General features: G+C 33.7%; 1 protein-coding gene across 3 annotated transcripts in view; it reads right to left on the bottom strand.

The window, feature by feature from the left end:
* LOC126878948 (4'-phosphopantetheine phosphatase) overlaps positions 1 to 27215 on the bottom strand; it is a 245191-nt gene extending 217976 nt beyond the window's left edge. For 2 of the 3 annotated variants that reach the window (XM_050641823.1, XM_050641821.1), the window contains exons 1-2: positions 27110 to 27215; positions 26001 to 26269 (exon numbers count right to left, since the gene is read on the bottom strand). In XM_050641823.1, the coding sequence (XP_050497780.1) occupies positions 26001 to 26269; positions 27110 to 27187 (347 nt within the window). In that variant the 5' untranslated portion in view covers positions 27188 to 27215. Of the gene's footprint in view, positions 1 to 26000; positions 26270 to 26365; positions 26731 to 27109 lie in introns of those variants that run through there. The other variant, XM_050641822.1, reaches the window with a different exon arrangement.
* Between the last annotated feature and the right edge of the window lie 492 nt (positions 27216 to 27707).

The following is a 27707-nucleotide window of genomic DNA, read 5'->3' on the forward strand; positions in this document are numbered from 1 at the left end:
GTAATATGTCCGAGATATTCCAATTTTCTGGTTTTAATTGTATTTAAGACTTCCATTTCCTTATTCACCTTTCTCAGAACCTCCTTGTTTGTGACGTGTTCAGTCCATGATATTTTTAGAATTCTTCTATATACCCACATCTCGAATGATTCCAGTTTTTTCATTGATGCCGCATTCAAGGTCCAAGCTTCCATTCCGTAAAACAGAGTCGAGAAAACGTAGCACCTGGCCAACCTTATTCTTAGCTCTAACCTTAGATCTCTTGTGCAGAGCACAAGAGAGGTGATGACATAATGAGCAATAAATTACAAAAAAAAATTTGACAGTTTTGTGGTTTGAAAGAAAATAGAATTTTTATATGTCAAAGCTCTAAGAATTGTAGAATAGAAATGAATTCCAGTGACGAAGAGTTACAGTATTTTTATTTGTTTATCGTAGATAAAATATTGTATGAAATTGTGCGTGAAGTACTTTTTGCGAACTTACGCGATGTATAGCACTCGCTCCGTTTCATAAATAACTACAGTAGGAAAAATAAAAGAATACCCATGAAGGAACATATAAAACACGCTGTATTTTCCTGTCACCGTGTTACACAAAAAATTAGCCAGCGCAAGTACATGTAATAATTATTGCTACATGTACTTGCACTGGACAATTTTCTTTGTGACACGGTGACAGGAAAATACAGCGTGTTTTATATGTTCGTTCATGGGTATTCTTTCATTTTTCCGACTGTATTTTCATATATTAAAAAAAATGTTTCGACCCGGGTAGATATTATTCCAGATTTTCAGATTTGGGCACAGAGTTGGATTGTTGGGGCATATATGGAGAGCAGGTAGCGCAACAACTATAAACTCAATTTTACAATGGAGACCCGGAGTTAGAAGGAGACTCGGAGGAACTAGAATAAATGGTTACAGGAATTAAAGGAAGATTTATATAGGGCAGGAATTAGAGACTAGCAGAAAAACAAAAGAGGATAGAAAGAAATGGAGAAGCATAGTCAATAGTATCTAGTAGCAGATTGGGAAAAATCTGCTCGAAAAAATGGATCTAGATAGCTTTTTAGCGGCTAATCCCCACCTGGAGGGTTTAGCCATTTAATTTTTTATTACATATTATTATTGGTACATCAAAAATTAAAAGGACGGTGCCTGTAATAAAATCTAAAATATTAAAATTTTCTATAAGTTCAAATTTATTTATTAACATTTTTGATATAATTTTCTAAATAAATGACTTACTATTAACACTTTTTTAATTAATTCCAATAAATCCATTTTACAGCAATAATAATATATTAGTATTTTTGTAAAATAAATATCAATCATATTATCATAAATAACACAGGTTTACAAAAAAAAAAACTAAATTTCGGACAATTTGACGAAACCATATGACAAGGGGGTTTTTGAAGTGGCTAATCACAAATCCGGGGTCTGCTCACCTCTATCGCGTCAGGTAAAGGTCAAATCAAGATAAATCGACAGTCGCTCTGAAAAAGTATATTAGGGGGTTCTTGGGGTCGCTGAAGACGAATCCGGAGTCCGCTGACCTCTATCTCGTCTAGTTCAACGTCATTTTAAGGTCAAATCAACATAAATTGACACCACTGCTCTGTAAGTATAGGGAGTTTTGGGGTCGCTGATCATGAAAACTCCGGTCCGTTGAGCTCTACCACGTCATGTAAAGGTCATTTCAAGTTCAAATCAGGAGGAGTTAACAAAATTGATTTGACCTTGAAATGGCCTTTACCTGACGTGGTTGAGCTCAACGGGCCCCAGTTTTGTGATCAGGGACCCCAAAAACACCCTAATATACTTTTCACAGCGATTGTGTTTATTTATCTTGATTTGACCTCGAAATGACCTTCAGCTAGACGTGATAGAGGTCAGCGGATCCTGGATTCGTTATAAGCGACCCCAAAAACCTCCTAATACACTTTTTCAGAGCGACTGTCGATTTATCTTGATTTGTCCTTGAAATGACCTTTACCTGACGTGATAGAGGTTAGCGAACCCCGGATTCGTAACCAGCGACCCCAAAAACCCCCCTAGTCATATGGTTTCGTCAAATAGTCCGAAATGTATTTTTTTGTAAACCTGTATAATCAAAAGAATATCAATCTTTTAATTTAAATAGACAACTTTAAAACACAGACAACTGTATTCACAGTAAAAGTTTCAAAAGATCACACATTACGCTCAAAATAGGAGGTAAATCTAGCAGACGAGTCGTTGTGACTTCCAAAATATGACAACACCGCTGGAAGTGACAACGCGTCTTGAACTACCCTTTATATGGAAGCCATAACGTATGCTGTACGCTTCGGTATATACGTATATATATACAAAATTTATTTTGGTAAATCCTTTCCCCTCAATAGGTAGACCCATTTTATAAGCCCCCCTTTTACCAAATACACAATTTTTAAAAAATAATTCCTAGTAGAAAAGGTGGAAGTCGGACAGCCTCTTCTGTATACCGGAAGTCACAACTTAACGTGCATCAATATATATATATATATATATATATATATATATATATATATATATATATATATATATATATATATATATATATATATATATATATATATATATATATATATATATATATATATGTTCGGAAAGGTTTCCGCGGTTAATACAATGAAACTTAAAGCTAAAATCAATATCAACAAAAGAATTAATATTAAAATTAAACTCACCAGGCTTCCGGGTTGAACCGCGTCGTTGGTTTCTAGGCCGAGCTTTCGACGTCCTCTCTGATGTCATCTTCAGGGCTTCCGGGGTCTCAGTCTCCTGAGGCTCCAGACACTACACTCACTACTCACTATTTCACTACTCACTGTAATACTGTTGTTGCTGACGCTGGGGCGGTCATTTATACCGTGGACTGATGTGACTGACGTGGCTGTCGATGACGTGGCGGAGTGGGAATTAGCGCGAAGACTATTTGGAGTGGCGCGAAGATTTTTGACGGCTGGAATTGTATTTGTAGATGGAGCGGACGATGTTTTCTTTAGGAGGGGTCTCCAAGTCGAAGGTAAACGGATGCCGTCATCTCTTTTATTGAGACAACTTGGCCGTTTTTCGATTTCTATGGCTTCTCGGATAATCCTTTGTTTATAGAAGCGGATGGGGGCTATGGTTCTGGAGTTTTCAAAGTCAATTTTGTGACCTGTATGAAGATGGTGTTGGCCTAGGGCTGAAACTGAATCGGAATTGCGAACAGATATGGAATGTTCATAAATCCTATTTTGGATTCTACGATTGGTTTGTCCTATGTAAGATCGGGGGCAGTCTGCACAAGGAATTTCATAAACTCCGTGTTGTTCATTTGGAATGTTGTCTGACGGATCGGACAAGAGATGAAAGTTTTTGTTGGGGGGTAAATACTGTTTTTATTCCTCGTGGTTTAAGAATTCTGTCGATTTTGTCAGTAACACCTTTGATATAGGGAAGAAAAGCTTTCGTATGATCAGGATCTGACTCTTTGGGTTGTGATTGAGCGGGAGATTGAAGTTTATGGATGTTCCTATCGATGTGATTTTCGCGGTAACCGTTTTGGATGAGGGCTTGTTTTAAAGAAGAGAGTTCAGTAGATCTACTTGCATCATCGGAAAGACGGATTGATCTGGAGACAAGAGTATTAATGACTGAATTAATTTGAGAAGGTGGGTGATGAGAGTTGCCATGCAAGTAGCGGTTGGTATGGGTGGGTTTTCGATAAACAGAGTGATGAAAACCTTGTGATTGGTTCTTGTTAATAAGAACGTCGAGAAACGGTAAGGATGAGTTAGTCTCCATCTCCATCGTGAACTGGATACTGGGATGTATACCATTCAGATGGGTCTTAAAAGACGCTAAAGCATCCCTGCCGTGGGGCCAAATGACGAATGTATCGTCAACATATCGTAGCCAACATGTGGGTTTGAGCGTAGATGTGGATAGTGCTCGGGTCTCAAAATCTTCCATAAAGATATTAGCAATTACTGGAGAGAGTGGTGAGCCCATTGGGGCACCATTTATTTGTCTGTAGAATTGATTTTGGAAGATGAAATAAGTGTTGGACATGCAATGTTTAATGAGAGATAAGTGGTCTTGCTGGATACTGTGTTTCGTTTCCAGAATATTTAGGGTGTCATCTATAGGAATGTTAGTAAAAAGTGAAACGATGTCGAAACTTACTAGAATGTCTGAGGGTGAGATAGGATATTGTTTGAGAAGTTCGATGAAATGAAAAGAATTTTTGACGAAAGATGAGGCATTTTCGGCGAAAGGTTGTAGAGTTTTGGCTAGATATTTTGCCAAAGGTTGTGTCGGACAGTTGTATGCACTGACAATGGGGCGTAGAGGAAGATCGGGTTTATGAATTTTGGGTAGGCCATATATTCGAGGTGTTCTAGAAGACTTTTCACGAGGAATTAAAGTTTGTTTTACGGCAAGAGGAAGAGAAGTTTTATTGATGATGGTTTTTGTTGTTTTTTCCAAATAGGTTGTGGGATTATTAGAAATTGGCTTGTAGTCGGGGGTGTTAATGAGATTTGAGAGCTTATCGATGTAAGAAGAAGTGTTTAGGATGACAGTGGCGTTTCCTTTATCGGCAGGAAGAATGACTAGATCTGGATTTGCTTGAAGTTCTTTCAGGGCTTTTCTCTCAGATTGACTAATATTTGGAGTAGGGGGCTTTGAGTTCCTAAGAACTCTAGCGACGTCTTGTCTAACTATTTCAGCATCTTCAGAAGGTAAATGAGAGATAGCTTCCTCAGTTTGACAGATGATTGTCTCAATTGGGATGTGGTTTGGGGTAACAGAATAATTGAAACCTTTTGCTAAAGCTTGAGTGGCAATAGTAGAAATAGGGGTATCAGAAAAGTTGTGAACCACTGTGGTGGGTTTCAAAGTTCTGGGTTTTGGAAGTTGTTGGGTAATTAGATGAGCTAATTTGCGCTTTTGAGTTTCAGTCTTAGACTCGAAAGTATTTAGGGCTGTTTGTGTGTTTATACGGTCGAAACTGTCCCATAATATAGGATGTACATGAAAAGAATGAATAGATGACCAGGTATTAAAAATATGGGTGTTTGTGACTTCTAGTTTTCGTCTAGTGGAATGAATTGCTTCACGAAGAAGCGCGAAACTGGATTTTCTAAGAATTTGGGAGATAGAAGAAGAAGAAGTATGGTGTTTGAGTTTTAGACATTTGGGAATGACTTTATGGTCTCGACAGGCTTTAAGGAATGTTAGATCGCAAAGAAGACGAGTTTTGCGCAACAACAGATTGCTGTATGATTTAGTGAGATGGTAAAATTCCTCCCCGTAGAGGCGAATAAAATGTTCGGAAAGGTTTCCGCGGTTAATACAATGAAACTTAAAGCTAAAATCAATATCAACAAAAGAATTAATATTAAAATTAAACTCACCAGGCTTCCGGATTGAACCGCGTCGTTGGTTTCTAGGCCGAGCTTTCGACGTCCTCTCTGACGTCATCTTCAGGGCTTCCGGGGTCTCAGTCTCCTGAGGCTCCAGACACTACACTCACTACTCACTATTTCACTACTCACTGTAATACTGTTGTTGCTGACGCTGGGGCGGTCATTTATACCGTGGACTGATGTGACTGACGTGGCTGTCGATGACGTGGCGGAGTGGGAATTAGCGCGAAGACTATTTGGAGTGGCGCGAAGATTTTTGACGGCTGGAATTGTATTTGTAGATGGAGCGGACGATGTTTTCTTTAGGAGGGGTCTCCAAGTCGAAGGTAAACGGATGCCGTCATCTCTTTTATTGAGACAACTTGGCCGTTTTTCGATTTCTATGGCTTCTCGGATAATCCTTTGTTTATAGAAGCGGATGGGGGCTATGGTTCTGGAGTTTTCAAAGTCAATTTTGTGACCTGTATGAAGATGGTGTTGGCCTAGGGCTGAAACTGAATCGGAATTGCGAACAGATATGGAATGTTCATGGAAACGCCACTGTCATCCTAAACACTTCTTCTTACATCGATAAGCTCTCAAATCTCATTAACACCCCCGACTACAAGCCAATTTCTAATAATCCCACAACCTATTTGGAAAAAACAACAAAAACCATCATCAATAAAACTTCTCTTCCTCTTGCCGTAAAACAAACTTTAATTCCTCGTGAAAAGTCTTCTAGAACACCTCGAATATATGGCCTACCCAAAATTCATAAACCCGATCTTCCTCTACGCCCCATTGTCAGTGCATACAACTGTCCGACACAACCTTTGGCAAAATATCTAGCCAAAACTCTACAACCTTTCGCCGAAAATGCCTCATCTTTCGTCAAAAATTCTTTTCATTTCATCGAACTTCTCAAACAATATCCTATCTCACCCTCAGACATTCTAGTAAGTTTCGACATCGTTTCACTTTTTACTAACATTCCTATAGATGACACCCTAAATATTCTGGAAACGAAACACAGTATCCAGCAAGACCACTTATCTCTCATTAAACATTGCATGTCCAACACTTATTTCATCTTCCAAAATCAATTCTACAGACAAATAAATGGTGCCCCAATGGGCTCACCACTCTCTCCAGTAATTGCTAATATCTTTATGGAAGATTTTGAGACCCGAGCACTATCCACATCTACGCTCAAACCCACATGTTGGCTACGATATGTTGACGATACATTCGTCATTTGGCCCCACGGCAGGGATGCTTTAGCGTCTTTTAAGACCCATCTGAATGGTATACATCCCAGTATCCAGTTCACGATGGAGATGGAGACTAACTCATCCTTACCGTTTCTCGACGTTCTTATTAACAAGAACCAATCACAAGGTTTTCATCACTCTGTTTATCGAAAACCCACCCATACCAACCGCTACTTGCATGGCAACTCTCATCACCCACCTTCTCAAATTAATTCAGTCATTAATACTCTTGTCTCCAGATCAATCCGTCTTTCCGATGATGCAAGTAGATCTACTGAACTCTCTTCTTTAAAACAAGCCCTCATCCAAAACGGTTACCGCGAAAATCACATCGATAGGAGCATCCATAAACTTCAATCTCCCGCTCAATCACAACCCAAAGAGTCAGATCCTGATCATACGAAAGCTTTTCTTCCCTATATCAAAGGTGTTACTGACAAAATCGACAGAATTCTTAAACCACGAGGAATAAAAACAGTATTTACCCCCCAACAAAAACTTTCATCTCTTGTCCGATCCGTCAAAGACAACATTCCAAATGAACAACACGGAGTTTATGAAATTCCTTGTGCAGACTGCCCCCGATCTTACATAGGACAAACCAATCGTAGAATCCAAAATAGGATTTATGAACATTCCATATCTGTTCGCAATTCCGATTCAGTTTCAGCCCTAGGCCAACACCATCTTCATACAGGTCACAAAATTGACTTTGAAAACTCCAGAACCATAGCCCCCATCCGCTTCTATAAACAAAGGATTATCCGAGAAGCCATAGAAATCGAAAAACGGCCAAGTTGTCTCAATAAAAGAGATGACGGCATCCGTTTACCTTCGACTTGGAGACCCCTCCTAAAGAAAACATCGTCCGCTCCATCTACAAATACAATTCCAGCCGTCAAAAATCTTCGCGCCACTCCAAATAGTCTTCGCGCTAATTCCCACTCCGCCACGTCATCGACAGCCACGTCAGTCACATCAGTCCACGGTATAAATGACCGCCCCAGCGTCAGCAACAACAGTATTACAGTGAGTAGTGAAATAGTGAGTAGTGAGTGTAGTGTCTGGAGCCTCAGGAGACTGAGACCCCGGAAGCCCTGAAGATGACGTCAGAGAGGACGTCGAAAGCTCGGCCTAGAAACCAACGACGCGGTTCAACCCGGAAGCCTGGTGAGTTTAATTTTAATATTAATTCTTTTGTTGATATTGATTTTAGCTTTAAGTTTCATATATATATATATATATATATATATATATATATATATATATATATATATATATATATATATACAGGGTGTCCCCGAAAATAGTGCGTTCCTTGAAGGTGTAGGTAGAAGGCACCATGTAGATCAAAAAAGTCTTATAACATTTCTTTCTAAATTCATCCGTTTGGCCAAAAAACGAAAATACATTTTGGCATGCAAATTAAAATATGGCAACTCTGCAATACAAAACGTTAAAGCTACATGGTCACAATTAGAGAAATAGTGGGTTCCTGTTTATTACTGTTATATCTGTAAAGTCATAAAATGTAAATATCACTGAAACCATTGTCCATATCGGAATACCCCTAAGTGTTTACATTACAACCTGTCGAGGCGCCTCAACATCAAACAAAAGGAGGATTTGTTTCGTTTCTGGATATTTCGGTTAATTTCTTAGTTTTAGTCTGTACCAAAAGAACGAGTCTTTCTCGAGGAACAATAGTGATTATCAAAACAACGAGGAATCGGTAAATTCAATTAGTATATCCGTTACTTTGTAAAGGGTAGGTACTGTTTTCATCGTTACGAGATATATTGGAACATTTTTTGTATTTAATGTAAACGCGATTGTGTTTAGCATCACCGTGAAAATGTTTTCCATCCGAGAATATCATGATATGTTGATTGTTTATGGAGAAGCGCAATGCAACAGTAATATAGCTATCCAAATTTATGTGCATCGGTATCCCGAAAGGCGAGCTCCTAAGCCTCGAACTTTTGTGATTGTTTCTCAAAGATTATTAGAAACGGGTTCTGTTGTACCGAAAAAAAAAAACTAGCGGAAGAACAAGAAGTATCCATCGGTTGAATGTAGAAGATGACATTTTAGATGCTGTGGAGAATAATCCAAATGTAAGCACACGAGATGTGGCTAAAATGGTTGGCATATCGAAAAACGTTGTTCATAAAACATTTCGGAAACAACTTCTACATCCATATCACTATCAGAGAGTACAAGATTTGCACCAAGGTGATCTTCCTCGATGATTAACATTTTGCAGGTGGTTTCAAGATAAACTCGTCAGAGAACCTGAATTTCCATCTAAAGTGTTATGCGCTGATGAGGCATGTTTCACGAGAAATGGTTTGTATAATTTTCATAACTGCCACATATGGAGTGACGAAAACCCTAATTCAATACGTAGGACAAATTTTGAACGAAAATTTAGCATAAATTTATGGGCAGGAATAATCAACAATCGTTTGATAGGACCAAATGAATTACCCAGAAATCTAAAATGGAGAGGCCTATCATAATTTCTTGCAAAATGTTTTGCCGGTTCTGCTTGAAGACCTGTCATTTTAAACACGCCGTGAAATGTGGTTTCTTCATGACTGAGCTAAAGCACATTTTACCAGAGTTGTGAAAAATCTTTTGGATGCCACGTATCCTCGTCGTTGGATTGGTAGGAATGGACCCATTCTTTGGCCTCCCCGAAGTCCCGAATTCAATGTAATGGATTTTTATTTTTGGGGACATCTGAAATCGTTAGTTTATGATAACCAAGATGAAATCCAATCAGAAGCTGAATTACGGGAACGAATTTTTGATGCTGCAGAAACCATTCGACATAATTTAGATAACTATGGCATTACCAACAACTGGATTCGTCGTATCGATGCATGTGTTCGCGCAGGTGGAGTTCACTTTGAACATCTATTATAAAAAATATTGTCAAGTAAATATAAACATCTAATTTAATATTAGTTCACAAGTAAACAAATCACTCATTTTAGAATTTAGAATTATTAAAAGTTGTCGTATTTAATTTCCACTGTAAACTATGTAATTCAGTTAAAGCCCTTAAACACCTTTAGAGCTTAATAAATACATAATACAATGTAGTTTAGTTAAAAGATAAAGTTTTTCTTATTGTAAATAATTAACATTTTATCAATTCGTTTAAAATTATTCCATATTCCACTACATTTCAGAAAAACATTACAAATAATTTTTCTTAGTTGCATTAATAATTGAATTGAATTTTTAGAATCTTGAGAAAACTAATAAGTATTTTCGAAAACTTTAGACGCACAATGAAATATTGCATTATTACCGAGGGCCGAAAGTCCCTTAGAATAAACAAAAAGTTTTTTTAATGAGATATTTGAAATTAAAAATCACACTAAATTTTCTCTTTTTTACCCCTGTAATTCATTAAAATAAACATTATAAAAGTTTTCAGGGACCTTCGGCCCCCGGTAATAACGTAATATTTCATTCTGCGTTTAAATTTTTCAAAAATATTTCTTACTTTTCTCAGGATTCGAAAAAATTAATGCATTTAAAATGTATTAGAGGCGTTATTTTGCGCTTATGCACTTAAGTAAAAGTAATAATTTTCAAAAAAAAGTAGAATTTCGAGCCTTAATCCAAAACCTCAATTAATTCAGATAATAGCAAATAAACCAATATTAAAGCAACAATTATGTTGAAAGTAGGTAACAAGGTAACCCATATTTCAGGTGTCAACAACCTCCCAGAGTAAATAAACATGGGGTTGTGCATGGGGTTCCATTATGCTAAATTTCATAAGTCACAATTGTAGGTGTTGCCAGATCATTCAATTGTCTGAAAATGAAAATTTGCCTATATGGTAAACAATGTAATTTTTTTTTGGAATCGGTTAACTTTAGAAAAAAATGTTATAGGATTTTTTTGTTCTAAATTGTGTAATATATTCCTACTTTAAAGGAACGCACGATTTTCGGGGACACCCTGTGTATATATATATATATATATATATATATATATATATATATATATATATATATATATGTGTGTGTGTGTCCTACTGAGGCATAGAAGTACCTCAAATGGTATCGTGGTGTTCACAAGTTGAGCCAAAGTTTTCTGTGCCAGCTCTTGAAGGATTTTAGTTTTTTTTGACAAAGAGCTTCCATGGATTGTACAAAACAGTGATTCCATTTTTAGTGCAGCTTCCCACAATTCTTCATTTGGGTACAGAAGAGAACCTCTTGAGACTGTCTGTAGCCAATCTGGTTCCATATGTGTCTCATAGGTTTTTGTAGGGTTTTCTAAACTATATTTATGCTTGAATTTGTATGCCACAAAACCAGCAACAAACTTCAAAGCGTCCCGATGAATTTTTTCTTTCACCTCATAATTTTCTGCGACTTTCAAAATATCATCGTCAGTTATATGATCCTCCTCCAAGTCGTGAGTTTCTATAAATTTATTTCGAAGTATTTTGTCCTCTTCAGACTGAGATTTTTTCGAACCTTCAGTTTTTTCTATCAAATTAGACAGCATTTTTTGTGTCAAGCAAATATCTTCTGATGCCGAAATATCGTTTGGCAATCGAGGACTTTCTATTGAGCTGTTACTTACGCAATATTCAGTAGTTTCAATAGTATTGCGACATTCTGTCAAGATGGCCGCCGAATTTTTTCCTAAAATATACAATACGTATATACAATATATACGTAAGTTATATCAAATAAGCTGAATTAGTACAAGGAATTTGAAGATCATCTTTCTTTTTTGGAAAAACAATTTGTTTGTTTGTAAATTGCAATAACTGCAATGCAAAGTTTGTACCTTTAGTGTTTCTTTTTTACATAAAAACTTGAAGCAATTAGGACAAATTGATAGTGATAGATAAGTAATTACCATATACCAGTGAAGTGACTTACTATCTTTATTAAAGGGTTTATGGTTGACATTCTGTTGAATATTCAAATATGGGCAAATGCTTGTTATGCAAGAAAGATGTTGCAGAGGATAAGACTTCTTTCAAGTGTGATGGATGTAAGAGGGCTCTACATAATATTAATTGTGCCAGTATAACAGCTACAGAAGTAAGATTTCTTCAATTGGCAGCAGATACTAGGAAATTAAAATATTTCTGTGAGGATTGTGAGCAAGGTTTACTGTTAGTACCAATTTTGAAGTCTATGGTTGAAGATCTAAAGATTGAGGTAGAGAAACTTAAGTGTGCGAATGAAAAATCCTTACACGAAAAGGATAATCAGATTTGTGATCTAAGGAAAACTATTGACGAACTGATATGCAACTCCAATGCGCCAGGTTTGCCATTTGAGGAAATGTTTATAGAAATAAATGATAGAATTGTAAAATCTAGCAATATTATGTTATTCAATGTTCCCGAATTCTGAGAATATTGAAGATAGGATAAAACAAGACAGAGCCAAAGTCGAGGAAATTATGAAACAAATGGGAAAAGATGAAGAGTTTGAGGATTTAGTGAAAGTTGTTCGAGTAGGAAAGAACACGGGTAGTAAGTCTCGTCCACTTAGAGCTATTTTTTCCAATAATGGTGTTGTTAAGGACATTTTAAGGAATAAGAAAAGACTACAGAACTCAACAATCAAAATAAATAGTGATCAAACAAATATGCAAAGGGATATGTTCAGTAAAGCTTGGAAAGAATTAAAAGACAGACAAAATAAAGGCGAAAAAGACATTGCCATAAAATACAGAAATGGTGTACCAAAAATTGAATCATTCAAGAAAGAAGGAAAAAACTAATTTCATCCCCGTTACAAGTTTATTGTCATAACGTCGGAGGACTTCGTACAAAAATTCAAGATCTGATTAGTTCTATTTTATGTTCTGATGGCATTTTTATATTTGTTGAAAGTTGGTTACACGAGGATATTTTAGATAGTGAAATTAAAATACCTTCATATAGAACTTTTAGATGTGATCGTGATAATAGTTATAAGTCAAGAGGAGGAGGTATTTTGATTGTTGTTAAAGACTACATTAAGGTAACTGTGCTGAAACCCTTGTACAAATCTATTGAACAACTTTTTCTTTTATGCTCATTTGGTAAAGAAAATTTTATAATTGGAGGGGTATATATTCCATCAAAATCCATAGAACAAATATATGAACAACACTGTTTATCAGTCGAAGATATATCCCAAAGGTATAATCATCATAAGACATATATATTCGGAAACTTCAACCTTCCGGAAGCTTCATGGGATAACAATGAATCAGGTGTCTTGGTGAATTGTCCTCAAAGTTCACATGCATTGTACTTAGCTGAGTTTTATGGGTTCTGGAATTTTTTCCAGATGATTAATATTCCAAATGAAAGAAATGTGTTTTTAGACTTAATATTTACAAATGTTTGTGATTTACAAGTAGCAAAAGCTTCAGATCCGATTTTAAAAAATAGTTATTATCACATAAGTTACACTTACAATAATAGTTTGTGTGAACGTCAAGGTAAGTCATTAGAATATACTGAATTTTATCATGATTTTGTAAACGCAGACTATGAAGGTCTCAATAACTATCTTTCAATGATACCTTGGGAAGACCATTTGAATTTGTCAAATGTTGATGATGCTTTAACAGAATTTTACAACATACTTAATATGTCACTATCATTGTTTGTACCGGTGAAAAGATTTAGAACTTCTAGTTATCCAAAATGGTTTGATGCCAACTTGCGTTATTTAGTTGTACAGAAAAAAATTGCTCATAAAAATTATTTAGCTTCCTGTAATCAAAAGGAATATGTGATTTTTTCAGAACTTGGGAGATTGTGTAAGGATCTATCAAATCAATGTTATAACACTTATCTGAATCAAGTAAATCATAATTTATGCAGTAATCCTAAGTACTTTTGGCAGTTTGTAAACAGTAAGAGAGCATCAAATGATTTACCAAACAGTATGTACTATGGTAATGCTATAGCAACAAACGGACAACAGATTGCAAACTGTTTCCGTCAATTTTTTTCAACAGTTTATTCGCCACAATCAAATATTAATAACTTGGAAGTAAAGGGAAACAACAATCTTTTTATACCTAATTTTTCAATATCAGTGAAAGATATTTTCAACAACATTTTATCCCTACCCAATAAGTTAAGCAGTGGTCCAGATGGTATTCCCGATTACTTTCTAAAGAACTGTATACATATATTCACTAACTAATCCTTTATATCTTCTTTTTGAGTCATCATTAAAGACATCAATTTTCCCAACTTTATGGAAGCACTCTTATATCTGCCCAGTTTTTAAATCAGGTAATAAACAAGACATAACAAATTATCGAAGCGTTTGTAAACAATCCTCTATACTAAAACTTTTTGATAGACTAATACACGATCAATTAAAATTTTATTGTAAAGAGCGTCTAATACACAATCAACATGGATTTTCTCAGAATAAATCAAAGGTAACAAATTTAGTACTCTTTGAACAAAAAATATTAAACGCGTTGGAGAATAAAAGTCAGATAGATGGATACTATTTATACTGACTTCTCCAAGGCATTTGACAGAGATCATAACATCTTATTGGGAAAATTAAATGCTTTTGGCTTCAGTCATCAATCCTTACAATGGTTCAATAGCTTTTTAAGATATCGCACAATAATAATAATATCGTATGGCATTTTTGCCGGGGAGATCCTTTCGGATAGTTCCAGCGCCAATTACATCTTTAACCCTGTTTCAAGTAACTAGTGTCGATGTACACTAGCCCAGGGGGACCGACGGCTTAACGTACTCTCCGAGGCACGGTGAGACGGCTCGTGTCATTATTGGAAATGAAAATGGTTTGTCTTTGGCAGGGATCGAACCCACGTCTACTGGCGTATGAGGCCAGCGTTTATGCCGTTACCCACGGCCGCTCAACACAACCAAACAATCACAACAGGTGAGAGTAGGTTGTTTTAATTCAAATATAATTCATGTGACATCAGGAGTACCGCAAGGAGCTCACTGTTCACCTTTGTTATTTAATATATTTGTGAACGATATAGTGTTTTAGAAATTGCGATTTCCTGATGTTTGCAGATGATTTGACATTTAAATCCGTAGATTCAAACGTTGATGATGTAACATTAATCCAAGAATATTTAGACCGGTTGAGTATTTGGTGTGAGAATAATATTTTGCATTTAAATGTTGCTAAATGCTGTATATAAGCTTTTTTAGAGGTAATAAAAAATATGATACTTCTTACACAATTAATGAAAATGAATTGTCTTATGTTAAAACAATAAAAGACTTAGGAGTCACATTTGATGAGCAGTTGCGTTTTGTGCAACATATAAATAGTGTAATAGTAAATGCATTAAAATCTTTGGGCTTTATCATTCGCAACTGTCTGAGACTATCTGTATGGGCTTTAAGAACGGTATATTATGCTTTGGTTGTATCTAAAGTGGAATATGCATCTATTGTATGGTCTCCACAATACCAAGCTCATTCTACTACATTGGAGAGATTGAAGAATAAATTTTTGAGATATTGTGCATACAAATTAAACATACGCATTACTAATCATGATTATACCTGTATTTTAAAAACACTATGAATTTATTAAAAACTCGACGAGATAACTCTGATTTGGTATTTGTGTTTAAATTAATAAATGGTTTAATTTGTTGTTCTGAACTTCTCCAATCTATTAATTTATATGTTCCCTCCAGAAGTCTCAGACATGTTGATTTGTTTTATATACCTTTTCATTGAACAAACTATGGTATGCATTCGCACATTGAGCGAACACTAAAAATTATAAACGAGAATAACTTGGAAATGTTTGGTGTCTCCTTGGCTGCTTTTAAGAAACGGATTAAAAGCTTGACAGGTACTTTTTTGTTTATTTTAACTGATTTGTGTAATAGATGTAATATGTGTAATGGATAACTATTAATATTTCGTTTTTGTTTAATGTGTAATTAAGATTTATTTTACTCTAGTTTAGTAGATATTACAGAGATTGATTTTATACTGTATGTTTTGTAATGGGGGTAATCCCGTATATAATAAATAAATAAATAAATAACCTGAAATGTTATGAAATAACGAGTCTAATGCTCATAATCTTTTTGAGGGTTTTATTAACTACAGTTTGTGGGCGACCGGTTTCGGCGTTTACAATTTGTACGCCATCATCAGGCCCTTAGAAACTGAACAAAGATATCAGTACAAGAAGTATACAGTGTACAATCTGGTGTTAGGATTGTAACAAAAAAGCCCTTGTGTCTTATTAGATTTCAAACTCATATGTTCTTCTGAATATGTTCATTGGTTGCCTAGGTGTTCTAGCTTTTATCTGCTATTATTAAGTGAGATAAAAGCTAGAACACCTAGGCAACCAATGAACATATTCAGAAGAACATATGAGTTTGAAATCTAATAAGACACAAGGGCTTTTTTGTTACAATCCTAACACCAGATTGTACACTGTGTACAGGATTTATATTATCATTCAAAAATAAGAGTAACCTATATCGATTTAATGTTTAAAGTCTCAAACAAATACTAGTTACATGTATTGTTTTGATTTCGTAAAAGTAGGTGACATTGCTTCTGCAATGTAGACCACTCGTTTTGGAAAACAACGGAGTCAGCAATTTGGTACTGTTAGTATTTCATGGTCACAGGTCACAGTCAGGTATGGAATCATAACAAACAATTGGGATTGATTATAGATACGTAATTAAAGAAAGACATTATTCATCATTCATTATTCAACCATCAATGTAGTTAGAATATAGACCTTCGTCCACCACTAGTTACTAGCGTATATAGTTAAACATATTATGAGTACTTAGTGTATTCCTACCCCTAGTGAGGTTCATCTCCACATTACTACAACCTATTCTATTATAACTGTATACTTCTTGTACTGATATCTTTGTTCAGTTTCTAAGGGCCTGATGATGGCGTACAAATTGTAAATGCTGAAGCCGGTCGCCCACAAACTGTAGTTAATAAAACCCTCAAAAAGATTATGAGCATTATACTCCTTATTTCATAACATTTGCTTAAAGTGCTTTAAAGTTATAAAAAATCATTACGATGCTGCCATATTGCAATTAGAACTGACCAACGGCGGATCCAGCAACCTTGCAAGGAGGGGGCAATGAAATAAAAATTTTCTCGTCACTCGCGTACGCAGGATTCTTTTTCGGTATGGGCTGTTACTTTATTTTTCTTCATGTACCATGTCCTTTCAGAATGTTGGTTATTATCGTAGCTATCTTAATTTTATTCACTGCTACCCTAAATCAACCACGAAGTGCTTTTTCGTCCTGGACTGCGTTTGCCTTCTATTTTCACTTGCATAATATTTTGTAGCAACCTATATTTGAAACTTCTCATTACATGTCCAAAATACTCCACTTTTCTCTTCTTGATGCCTTCTATAATCTCAGTAGTCTTGCTGAGACGTTTTAGTATTGTGGAGTTTCGAATCTTCTTCACCCAAGATACTTTTAAAATTCTTCTATAGAACCACATTTCGAAAGCCTCAAGGCGATTTAAGTAAGTAGATCGATTTTATTCACAGTCCAAGACTCGACACCATACAGTAAGACCGAGAACACGTACTTTGGAGAAGGAATTCTGTTTTATGTTTCATTCCGTTATTCAGCTGTCAACAGGACACAAAACTCGCTATTTATTTTCAATCGTAATTATCTCTTTTTTTAAAAAAAGGCGACACCAGGCGAAGTCTCAAGGAGGGGGCAATTGACTCCATTGACCCCTCCTTGGATCCGCGCCTGGAACTGACTAACCTCTCTGCATGGTGTTCACTTAACGGTATGAACCTTAATTCCAGCAAATGTCATGTAATTAACTTTAACCATACTCACCACCCAATATTATCAAACTATTACATTGATGGCCAATTGCTCAACACTGTTAATAAAATCAAGGACTTGGGGATTACACTGGAAAATTCTCTTTGTTTCAATACTCACATCATCAATGTCATTCAAACATCTATGAAAATGATGGGTTTTGTAAAAAGAACAACTCGTGATTTTACAAACATATCCAGTATTAGAGTTCTTTACTTCTCCTTGGTCAGGTCTCACCTCGAGTATTGTTCTTCAGTGTGGTCCCCACACTACTTGGTCTACATTAGGAAACTTGAACAAGTCCAAAATAGTTTCTTCCGCTACATTGCTTTTAAGCTTCATACCAATCAAGATTACACGTATGGCAGCATCAACTGCAGGTCCCCTCTCTTGCAAGCCGGAGAAAACAAAGGGACCTTTTTCTATTATTCAAGATCTTAAATGGTGTATGCAGTTGTTCTCAACTACTTAATAAGATCGCACTGTTTGTACCACCTCGCACCATTAGACAAGTGCGAACATTTTATGTACCATTCCATAGGTTTAATTATTCACTTTTTTCGTTCGTACCCAGAGTCTTCAATTTAGCAAACTCCCTTTACAACTTACAACTGTTCGACAACTCCATCAGTCGTTTTAAAACAAATTTACATGGGATCAAAATTTGAGTGAAACGTCTGTAATTTGTTAACTTTTATGTTTGTTTTTTATTTATTTATTTATTAACGGGATAAACCCAATACATACAAAATACAATAAAGCAGAGCTTTCGTCGTAATAATGAAAATATAAAATTTAGATACCTCAACTTACACTACACCGACTTACGCGAACCCAGAGTTACGCGATTTTCAAATTTTGTCGATTTGTTATTTGATATGCGATTTTAAAATCTTGTCGATTCATTATTTAAGCGCCACACAATCGTTTAGTTATCGACGAGATGTAATTACCACCCACACACTATTGCTCATCCAATGTATTATACATGTTTGGATTTTTCACACGGAATCAGCGATTTTATTTTGTATTAGGTATTTCTTATCTACAGTTTTGTCTAATGGAGTGGGTGTTTGTTACTTTTATAAAGGGATTTTTTGTTTTATATCTAAGAAGACTTAAAAGAGTAATAATGTCATCCAAACATACATATACGAAATTATACCCTGACTTACGCGATTACCGCTCAGTCCCACCTATCGCGTAAGTTCGGGGTATTACTGTACATGTAAAACTACAACTAAGTATAAAACACAAACATAAAAAATAAAAGAATATAAAATATTGTTAAATGATGAAAACAACTGAATCCATTATAACAGTCAAATCAATTAATTTTTTGAATTCAAAATTCAAGACGCCCGAGTTCTTGTTTAATAGAGGAAACTGAAGAACCAAACAGATCTATTAGATGACTAAACTTGTTTCCATACAGGGTCAATCTACTAATTGGTGCATATTGACCATAATTTGTAGCATGCCGTTGTTCCTTGAATATTTGTGGATTTCGTGTCAATCTAGCAGGTATATTAAAGTATACAAGACTTAACAATTCTTCGGAGTTAATAACACCAGAGCTAATTTTGCAAAGATAACAAATATCCAACATGACTCTTCTGCGTTCAAGAGTTTGTAAATTTAGTCTCATTAATACATTGTCATAAGTATATTGTCATAAGTATAATTTCCAACTGTTAAACCCATCTTAACCTTTAACTACACGCGCTACCATACTTTGTACGCCAGATATAAGAATTCTACTGGAAATATATTTAAAAATTTAATTTTTGACCTTGCTTATTTTTCTAACCTATCACTGGAATGTGCTTTACAATTTGGTTTTAGTTTCGTTATAATCGGCGTTCTGGAAAGATCGTAATTTACATTTTATTATTTGTTGTTTCAGGTGGTGGACAATATACCCCAGGATTATATTACTATAAGTCATAATATAAGTACATATTTTAATTGTTTTTTAGTCATTATGGCAAAAAATATATTTTTCTTTGTAAACAATACTTTTTCTCCTGTAAAAAATCACATTTAAAAAAATTTTTTATTAGTAATTTTATTTATCATGGAATCCAGTTATTCCATGATTCCAGTTATAAATCCCAATTGGCTTACTGAAAAGAAACTCCAAGTATTCACTGATGCCGAATAAGGTTTATAACAAACAACTAAGTGTATTTTTTCAAAAAAAATTAAACAAATCCGCCGTTTTTAAGTGTATTTTCTTGTGGCATACAAAGTACGCCACGCTTGTAGTTATGTTATAACTTGATGCGCGGGTAGTTAAAGGTTAAAAGCTGCAAAACGTAAAAATTTGTTTTGAACCTTTTCAATATTTAGGATTTGATATGCATAACTAGGTGACCAGACAATAGAACCATATTCAATAATTGATCTCACAATACTGCAATATAAGATTGTCCTGGAATAAGGGAGATAAAGATTTTCGTAAGTATTACAAGATAAATTAATAGATGTAAAATAATATCCAATATTGAACTGGGTCAAGATTGTGTAATATCGACTAACATTTACCTTGATTGTTTATTTAAATATTTAGTGTACGAATCCTTGAGCCACGGGTGCTGAATAAGCAACCCGTGTATTTGTAAAAATAACACACATTGATTGTCAAAAATAATACAATGAGAAATCAGAATAAACTTGGTGTTCGTCGAGTGAAGATGTTTCATTCTCCCTTAACTACTTAACATTGAAAAGAACCTGATGTATTACCACTCTTAGCTCCCAGGGTGACAGTAAATACCAGTTATATTAAGATGACGTTCCACATACCACCATATGGCGATCCAGAAGGTCTTTGTTAAGTAGTTATTGTAATTAGTTAAGTGTAAATTTTAAGAAGAAATTAATTAAGAAATGAGTAGATGAAAAAAAAAGAAATTAGAATAAGGGAAACTTAAGTTATAAAAATTAAATCTAAAGTAAAACAATGGGAGCGACGAGAAACTGGAAGAAGAAAAGAAAATTGGGGTAAAGTATCTATCCCCCATAGATATTATGCATTAGCTGATAGATGGAATTTGCGATGCCCACCAGACTAGACATTGGAGACACGTCGACATGGACGAAAATTGGGAATTCTGGACCATGGAACCAGCCGGCGTCGTGTCAGGAGGACGCACATCCACGAAATGGACAGTGGTGGACAAGGACAAAATTATGTGATGTGAGTAATTTGACTATATTGTATTTATTGTTTTAACATTTCTCATATTGCATATAGCCTAACATAAGAATTAATTTTTTTTTAATTGAATACAATTAATATTAAATTAGGTCAAGTTTTCATATGTTAACTAAGTATAGAAGTATAATATTCAATAAATTTAGATGGGTTTTTGTTTAACTACATTGATAAGTGGTAATAAGTTTTATTTTTAATGAAAACAAGAATTTTTTTGCAACTTTTTTAATAGAGAGAATGCATCTATTGTTATAATTATTATTATGCGTAAAAATAATGATTTTTTTTCTATGAAGCAAAAATATGCTATTTAAAGATTTTTATTTTTGCGTAAGGTATATTTATTATTTATATTTAATTACGTATTTTCAAATGTTGACGTTATTTGACCGTGAAAACAAGGGTAAAGAAATACTATGATAAGGAATTTTGCTGACAGAAGATATATACATGATTTAAAATTACGAATTATATTATTATACACTAGAAAAAGGTGTAGAAACAGTTTTCTGATAAATCAAGATACCTATATATTGAGAATATAATAGAAGGAATTATTATTTGGATTATTTATAAGAAGAGAAAAGGAAATATTTTTATATATAAGGAAATATTTAAGATGTTGGAACAAAATGGAAAATCCAACCTAATGGACAAGAATAATTTTGACGGAAATATGAGTTCCCGAATAAACTTAATGATTAAGAAACAAGTTAGACAGAATTTTTATTTAACGAAGTTATGACAAAGAAATGAAACCTAGAAAGGAGAAATGTAACAAAGAAACTATGAAATGATGTAAGACTGAAATTATGGAAAATTGATATGATTTTAAATGAATCAATTTTGAAACTACAAAGAAACTCCCAGATACAGAGACTAACCAAGATTCGATTGATTAAAAGCATTCATAAATGCAATCGAAATAAACGATGAATATTAGGACGAAACGAAAATTTAAGGACAAGTTATTAAGATGTTACAAAAAAATGGAATATTTAATGAAAAAAAAGTTATTGATAAAATAATGAAGTGTCTAAGGAGACATTATTTTGAGACATATGCATATTATATATAAATATACTTTAAGTTCTTATATTATAAATATATTTAAATATTTGAATGAATAACATAATTTATGTAAGGCTTTATAGCAGATATAACCAGAGAAATAGAGATAAGACTATTTTGTTGTGACGTTATAAAAGTGTCTATTTTAGCGAAGAAAGTGAACTATTAGTAGTTAATTGGTACCGAAAGTTAATTATCAATAATAAGGTTTTCTCAGTTGTATTTTTATGTAAATTAGGTAAATATTTTAATGGGCGCCCAGAACCAGACGTAGTATTAGTATTCAGCGATGGCAGCTGAGCTTTTTGGTGATTTTTTTTTAAACAGAATATAGTCTATTTTTATCAACACTTTCTTTCGATTTTTTATTGAATTTTGAAGTTTTTTAGATGCCGATAACAGGTTTTTGATTTAAATTTTTTTAATGTCGGTCGAATTTTAGTATAGATATGATTTTTTTAAATGTTTTATGATGATGAATTAATGAGATAACTGATTTTTTTTTAATATATTAGAAGCAAAGCTAATTAAAGACAATTTAGACAATATAAACTAACTCTTGTCAAGAAAAAGGTACAAAATGAAGATCAGAAGATTTTAGCATACCCAGTTTTTGTTTTGAAGTAATCCTATTCTCAACTAAGGGGGAGCACTAGGTTCAGACAGGAATTTAGGGATGCGAGAAGTAGAAAAAAATTTTTTTAAGCGCACAACTATCCATTTTGTCTTTTTGGAACAAACCTTCTCACGACTAAGGACGTGCAAAAGGACCGGAAGCAAATTCAAGGGTATAAAGTTGCGGAAAAATACCCACCAAGTAGGTAAGGGTTAGAAAATGAAGAATTTTTAAAGTAAATGATATATAAATGAATAATTATGAAAAATGATATGAATATGTATGAAGGAAGATATTATATGAAATATGAAGTAAATGATATAAAGAAGAAATATGAATAAGAAGAAGATTTATGTTTAATAGTACACTATGAAGAAAGTACTAAGTATAAAGAAAATAAAGAAAAATATTATTAGTGTGAAGTAGGTACCTGACAAGAAGAAAAAGAAAAAGTAGAAGAAGAAGAAGAAGAAAAAAGAGAGAATTTTAAAAGAAGAATATGTAAAAATTTGAGAACATCAAAAGAATTGGGTGCGTTCACCAGACCAGTGCGCTACGTCAGCGCTCTGAAACTGTTTAAGATTTTTCGGGTGAACGTCATGTCAATTTAGCCTAAACTTCAACGTGTTGACGAAGCGGTCGCCATTTTATTGAACGTAGTATTTGTATCGCTTCAATATTGAACGTGTTTAAGAAATATATTGTAATGGCGCGATTATTTGAAAATATTTATTTTACAATGATTTTAATTATAAAGTAATTGAAACTTAGGAGATACATAATTGGATATGCTCACGAAATTGTAAATCTGTGTATAATGAACAATATTTTCAACATAATTCATATTTACGTGATAATTATTATTTATTTATGGTGGGTCATCCAATGGTTCTGCTCTGCCAAGTCCAGCACAGCCAGCAGCACCAAAAATTATTTCTTGTTCATTTCATTCTCAAACATCAATAAAGGTAGTATATTATCCATTTTTGAATTAAATTTGTTTAAGATACGTCCAATTTATCGTTGAACGATAAGTATAATAAATCAACAAAAACAACGAATCTCGTTTTCGGTTAGGTTCATACATAGAACAGGTGGGAACACAAAAAAACCAACTATGAAAGTGTCAAACGGAAAAATACCATTCACCAGACTAAACGTAGTTTTAAAGCGCTGCAACATAGCTGTTTAGTTGAAACTTAAACCGATTATTTCTGGTGAACGCAGCCAATGTCTTATAAAAGTCTAGTAACAGAATAAGAATTAAGAGAGTAAATTCAATTTTAAGAGTTTAAGTTGTAATTTCTTTTTAAATCTTTGAGTTAAAGTAAAGTATAAAATATAATTTGTGAGTGTAGAATTTCGCGAGATATAAAGAAAAGGAATTATGTAAGAATAGACAATATTTTACATTATTGAAGTTTGTTTTGTAAATTATGTATATGTATGTATATTTAGGTTTAATGTTTTCAAGGTAATGTTTGTGTTTTATTGGCGTATAAAAGTGAAAGTGTAAAATAAGCAAGCTTGTACAAATTGTACATAGTTTCATTTTCATTTGGATAGGTCAGTATTAATATGACACAATTTTGACCGAGGTATAAAAAATAGTATTTGTTAGTAAACACACCGTGAAATTATCCTAATACTGATTAAGATTTTTTTTCATTTCGTAAATCAGATAATAAAAAAAAATCTTAAAGAGAGGAAGGATGGTGTCCTGGAATAAGGGAGATAAAGATTTTCATAAGTATTACAAGATAAATTAATAGATGTAAAATAATATCCAATATTGAACTGGGTCAAGATTGTGTAATATCGACTAACATTTACCTTCATTGTTTATTTAAATATTTAGTGTACGAATCCTTGAGCCACGGGTGCTGAATAAGCAACCCGTGTATTTGTAAAAATAACACACATTGATTGTCAAAAATAATACAATGAGAAATCAGAATAAACTTGGTGTTCGTCGAGTGAAGATGTTTCATTCTCCCTTAACTACTTAACATTGAAAAGAACCTGATGTATTACCACCCTTAGCTCCCAGGGTGACAGTAAATACCAGTTATATTAGATGGCGTTCCCATACCACCATAAGATTTTTATTGTGTGAATTGACAAATTTAATCTTTTGATGAATGTAATACAAAACCCAACATCTTAAATGCCTTCGAAACAGTATGGTCAATGTGAGAGTAAAATGTTAATTTACAATCAAATATTATACCTAAATCTCGAATTTCGTTCACACGTTTTTATGTTTATTAACGTTTTTATGATATTATTTCCTATTACATATTTACTTCTATATTATATTTATATTTCTGTATGTCTGTGTTTTTTATATTATATTATGTTATTGTTTTTATCTGTACACTATGTATTTATGTAACACTTTATGTTCAAATAAAAAATGTAATGTATTTTTATAGAATTGGGCATGCTCGTAAAATAAATAAATAAATAAATCCTTATCGTATATCCGAGCAAAACCACCTAGTTGGCAAAAGTTATAAATAGAATTTGTCTGGGTTCTTCAACTAAATTCTCACATAAACACGATCAAGGTTAAATATTTTACTTGATACCATAAGTACATTGTTGCCAGTATAACAGATGCCAAAGCGAGCGCGAACTGTATGGAATTATTCTTGTTAACAGGTTGACTGCCATGGCGGGTGTATACACCCACTACCTAATTCTCCCAATATGCCCCGGCGGGCGTATACGCCCACTATTCCCTTGACTAATATGTGCTTGGCATATGGGCCAATTATTTTATTTATATATGGGCAGTCATCAGTCAACCTGTTAATATACACGCTGTATATTGATCAGAAGTCGCGAAGAGTCAAAACTATACAGAAGCCACGAGGGACGCAAATGCAATATATACATATATTTAGTCTTTTTTGGAGAAATTAACATGTTAAATTTTCTAGGGGTTATATTAAATTGATGCAGCATATTGTAAATCATCTTCACTTGAGATTAGTATTACGTCATCTGCATAGCAGATTATTTTAAGTTGTTTTTCTCTTATTTGGTATCATTATTTTTGTTCTTACTTTTTTTATTATTTCATCCATGATCAGGTTGAACAATAGAGGACTCAGGGAGTCTCCCTGTCTTATCCCCATTGCCAGCTTCAATTGGGTCAGTTAGTTCTTCATCTCATGTTAAACTCATTAAAAGAACTAAATAATTGTCCACACTCCATAGTTAATTTAAAAACAAACATTGAACAAATTAATAATAAGAAACCTCTGCTAATCAATATTAAACTGTACACACAATGAGATTAGACAAATTCTAACACTGACACTAGCGGTATATACTTACCACAGCATACACAAGGCTTAAGTTAGCGTGTATGCAAAAACCAGTAACAGTGCACGCTAAATAGTGATGTCACTGACTTGATGACGTTTCGCATGTACCTACCTAACTTTTTTATTTTTGTACATGTTAGTGTGTGCCTAGACACAGCAATTACTTAAAGGCAATACCTAAGTTACTACTTACTTGGGATCTGACGTAAGTTGTTCAAGAAGATTGTGAAAGTCCTGGTAACAAACTTCTGCTTTTTCTGTAGCTTTCGGATCATCTGGGTGTAAATATTGAGCTTTACTAACAAACTTTTTGACCATTTGTTCTAAACAGGGCAACCAATAGTTCCTGGCTTGTAAATTCTCAACCAAATTTAAAGTATCTGGATTATATCTTTCTGGATTTTTAAGCAAAGGACATACATACTTTTCATTTCCAGTCATTGTGAGTATGATTTTTTTTACCTTCAAATTTATAAAGAATGTCTTTCAAGTCTTTATCAAATTTTGTTGTATACATTAGGTTTAATCTTTTTAAGTACACCAATGCTATTTACTTACTTTATTATTAATATTTAATTTTCTTAAAATAAGAGCTCATATCATTACACGGTTCCTTAGATAAAAATAAAAACTACAATTGTTTTGGAATATTTACTTTGTTATTCCTTATGGAATTTTATTAATGTTATGTTGATGGGTTCATGTTATTTTCATTAAATTTGTGGTTATAATTTGATAAAAATATGTCTACTTTTCCACATCTTGCGTTTTATCCTATTTATTATAGTGTAAATTTTATGTAGCAGTTTTCGACAAACTGTAATTGTCTATTTCGTAACACTATTATATAATTTCATGTTATAACGTTATCATTCAACAATTGAGTGGATATTGGATATTAAAAAATATTTAAATTTTATTTACTTGTCCGAGACTTGGATCTACAGACCGAGCGCGTCTCGTAAATTGCACGGCTTCGCGCAATTGTACTATGTGTTGTGACTTTTTAAAACTTTTAGTGTGGTTTTTGACCGTTGTGAGAAATTATTTATTTAGTTTTGTGTTTATAATTTAAACTCTTGTTTTATTTTTAAAGTGTTCTTTTTGTTGTAAGTAGAAAATGAAACGTTGTCGTTGTACTAAGTGTAACATAAACTTTTCGAAATCTACTAACTTGACGGCACATGTAAAAAGAAAACATCCAAGTAATATCATATTTTATACAGGGTGTTTGGTAAAGAATGGGCCATAACTTAACTCTAGATTTCTAAGCTTAAAGTAGGTGGATTTAAGCTAACTTACCTTAGCATAAAAGTTGATAAGTGCGTTCGCGGGTGCCTGTCGGCGACTAGTCGGCGACAAATTAGCAGCAAAACGCATGCGCACTTTAAAATTATATAAATAATATCGTTAATAGATAAATATACAAGGTATATTTACCTATTATAATTTAATAATTAGTTATTAATATTAATTTAAAGTAAATATACCTTGTTTATTTATCTATTAACGATATTATTTATATTAAATGAGGTTAGAAATTGTCGGCGACAATTTGTCAACTGTACCCGCGAACGCACCTATTAACCGAAATACAGGGTGTCAAAATTAAACTTTTATTTTATTTATTCTTGAATATTTCCCGAAAGGCATGGGATAACAACACGAAATTTGGTAAGCGGGGGTTTTTTGGGATAAGAAATCTAAATTCGCCACCAAAACTGATGTATTACCCAGAGGGCGCCACATATACGTTTTTCAGCGCTCAAAGGTGCGTTCGCGGGAGCCTGTCGAGGACTAGTCGGCGACAAATTAGCAGCAAAACGCATGCGCACTTTAAAATGATATAATTAATATCGTTAATAGATAAATATACAAGGTATATTTTAATATTATAATT

Source organism: Diabrotica virgifera, chromosome 1, assembly GCF_917563875.1.
Source record: "Diabrotica virgifera virgifera chromosome 1, PGI_DIABVI_V3a".
Taxonomy (NCBI): domain Eukaryota; kingdom Metazoa; phylum Arthropoda; class Insecta; order Coleoptera; family Chrysomelidae; genus Diabrotica; species Diabrotica virgifera.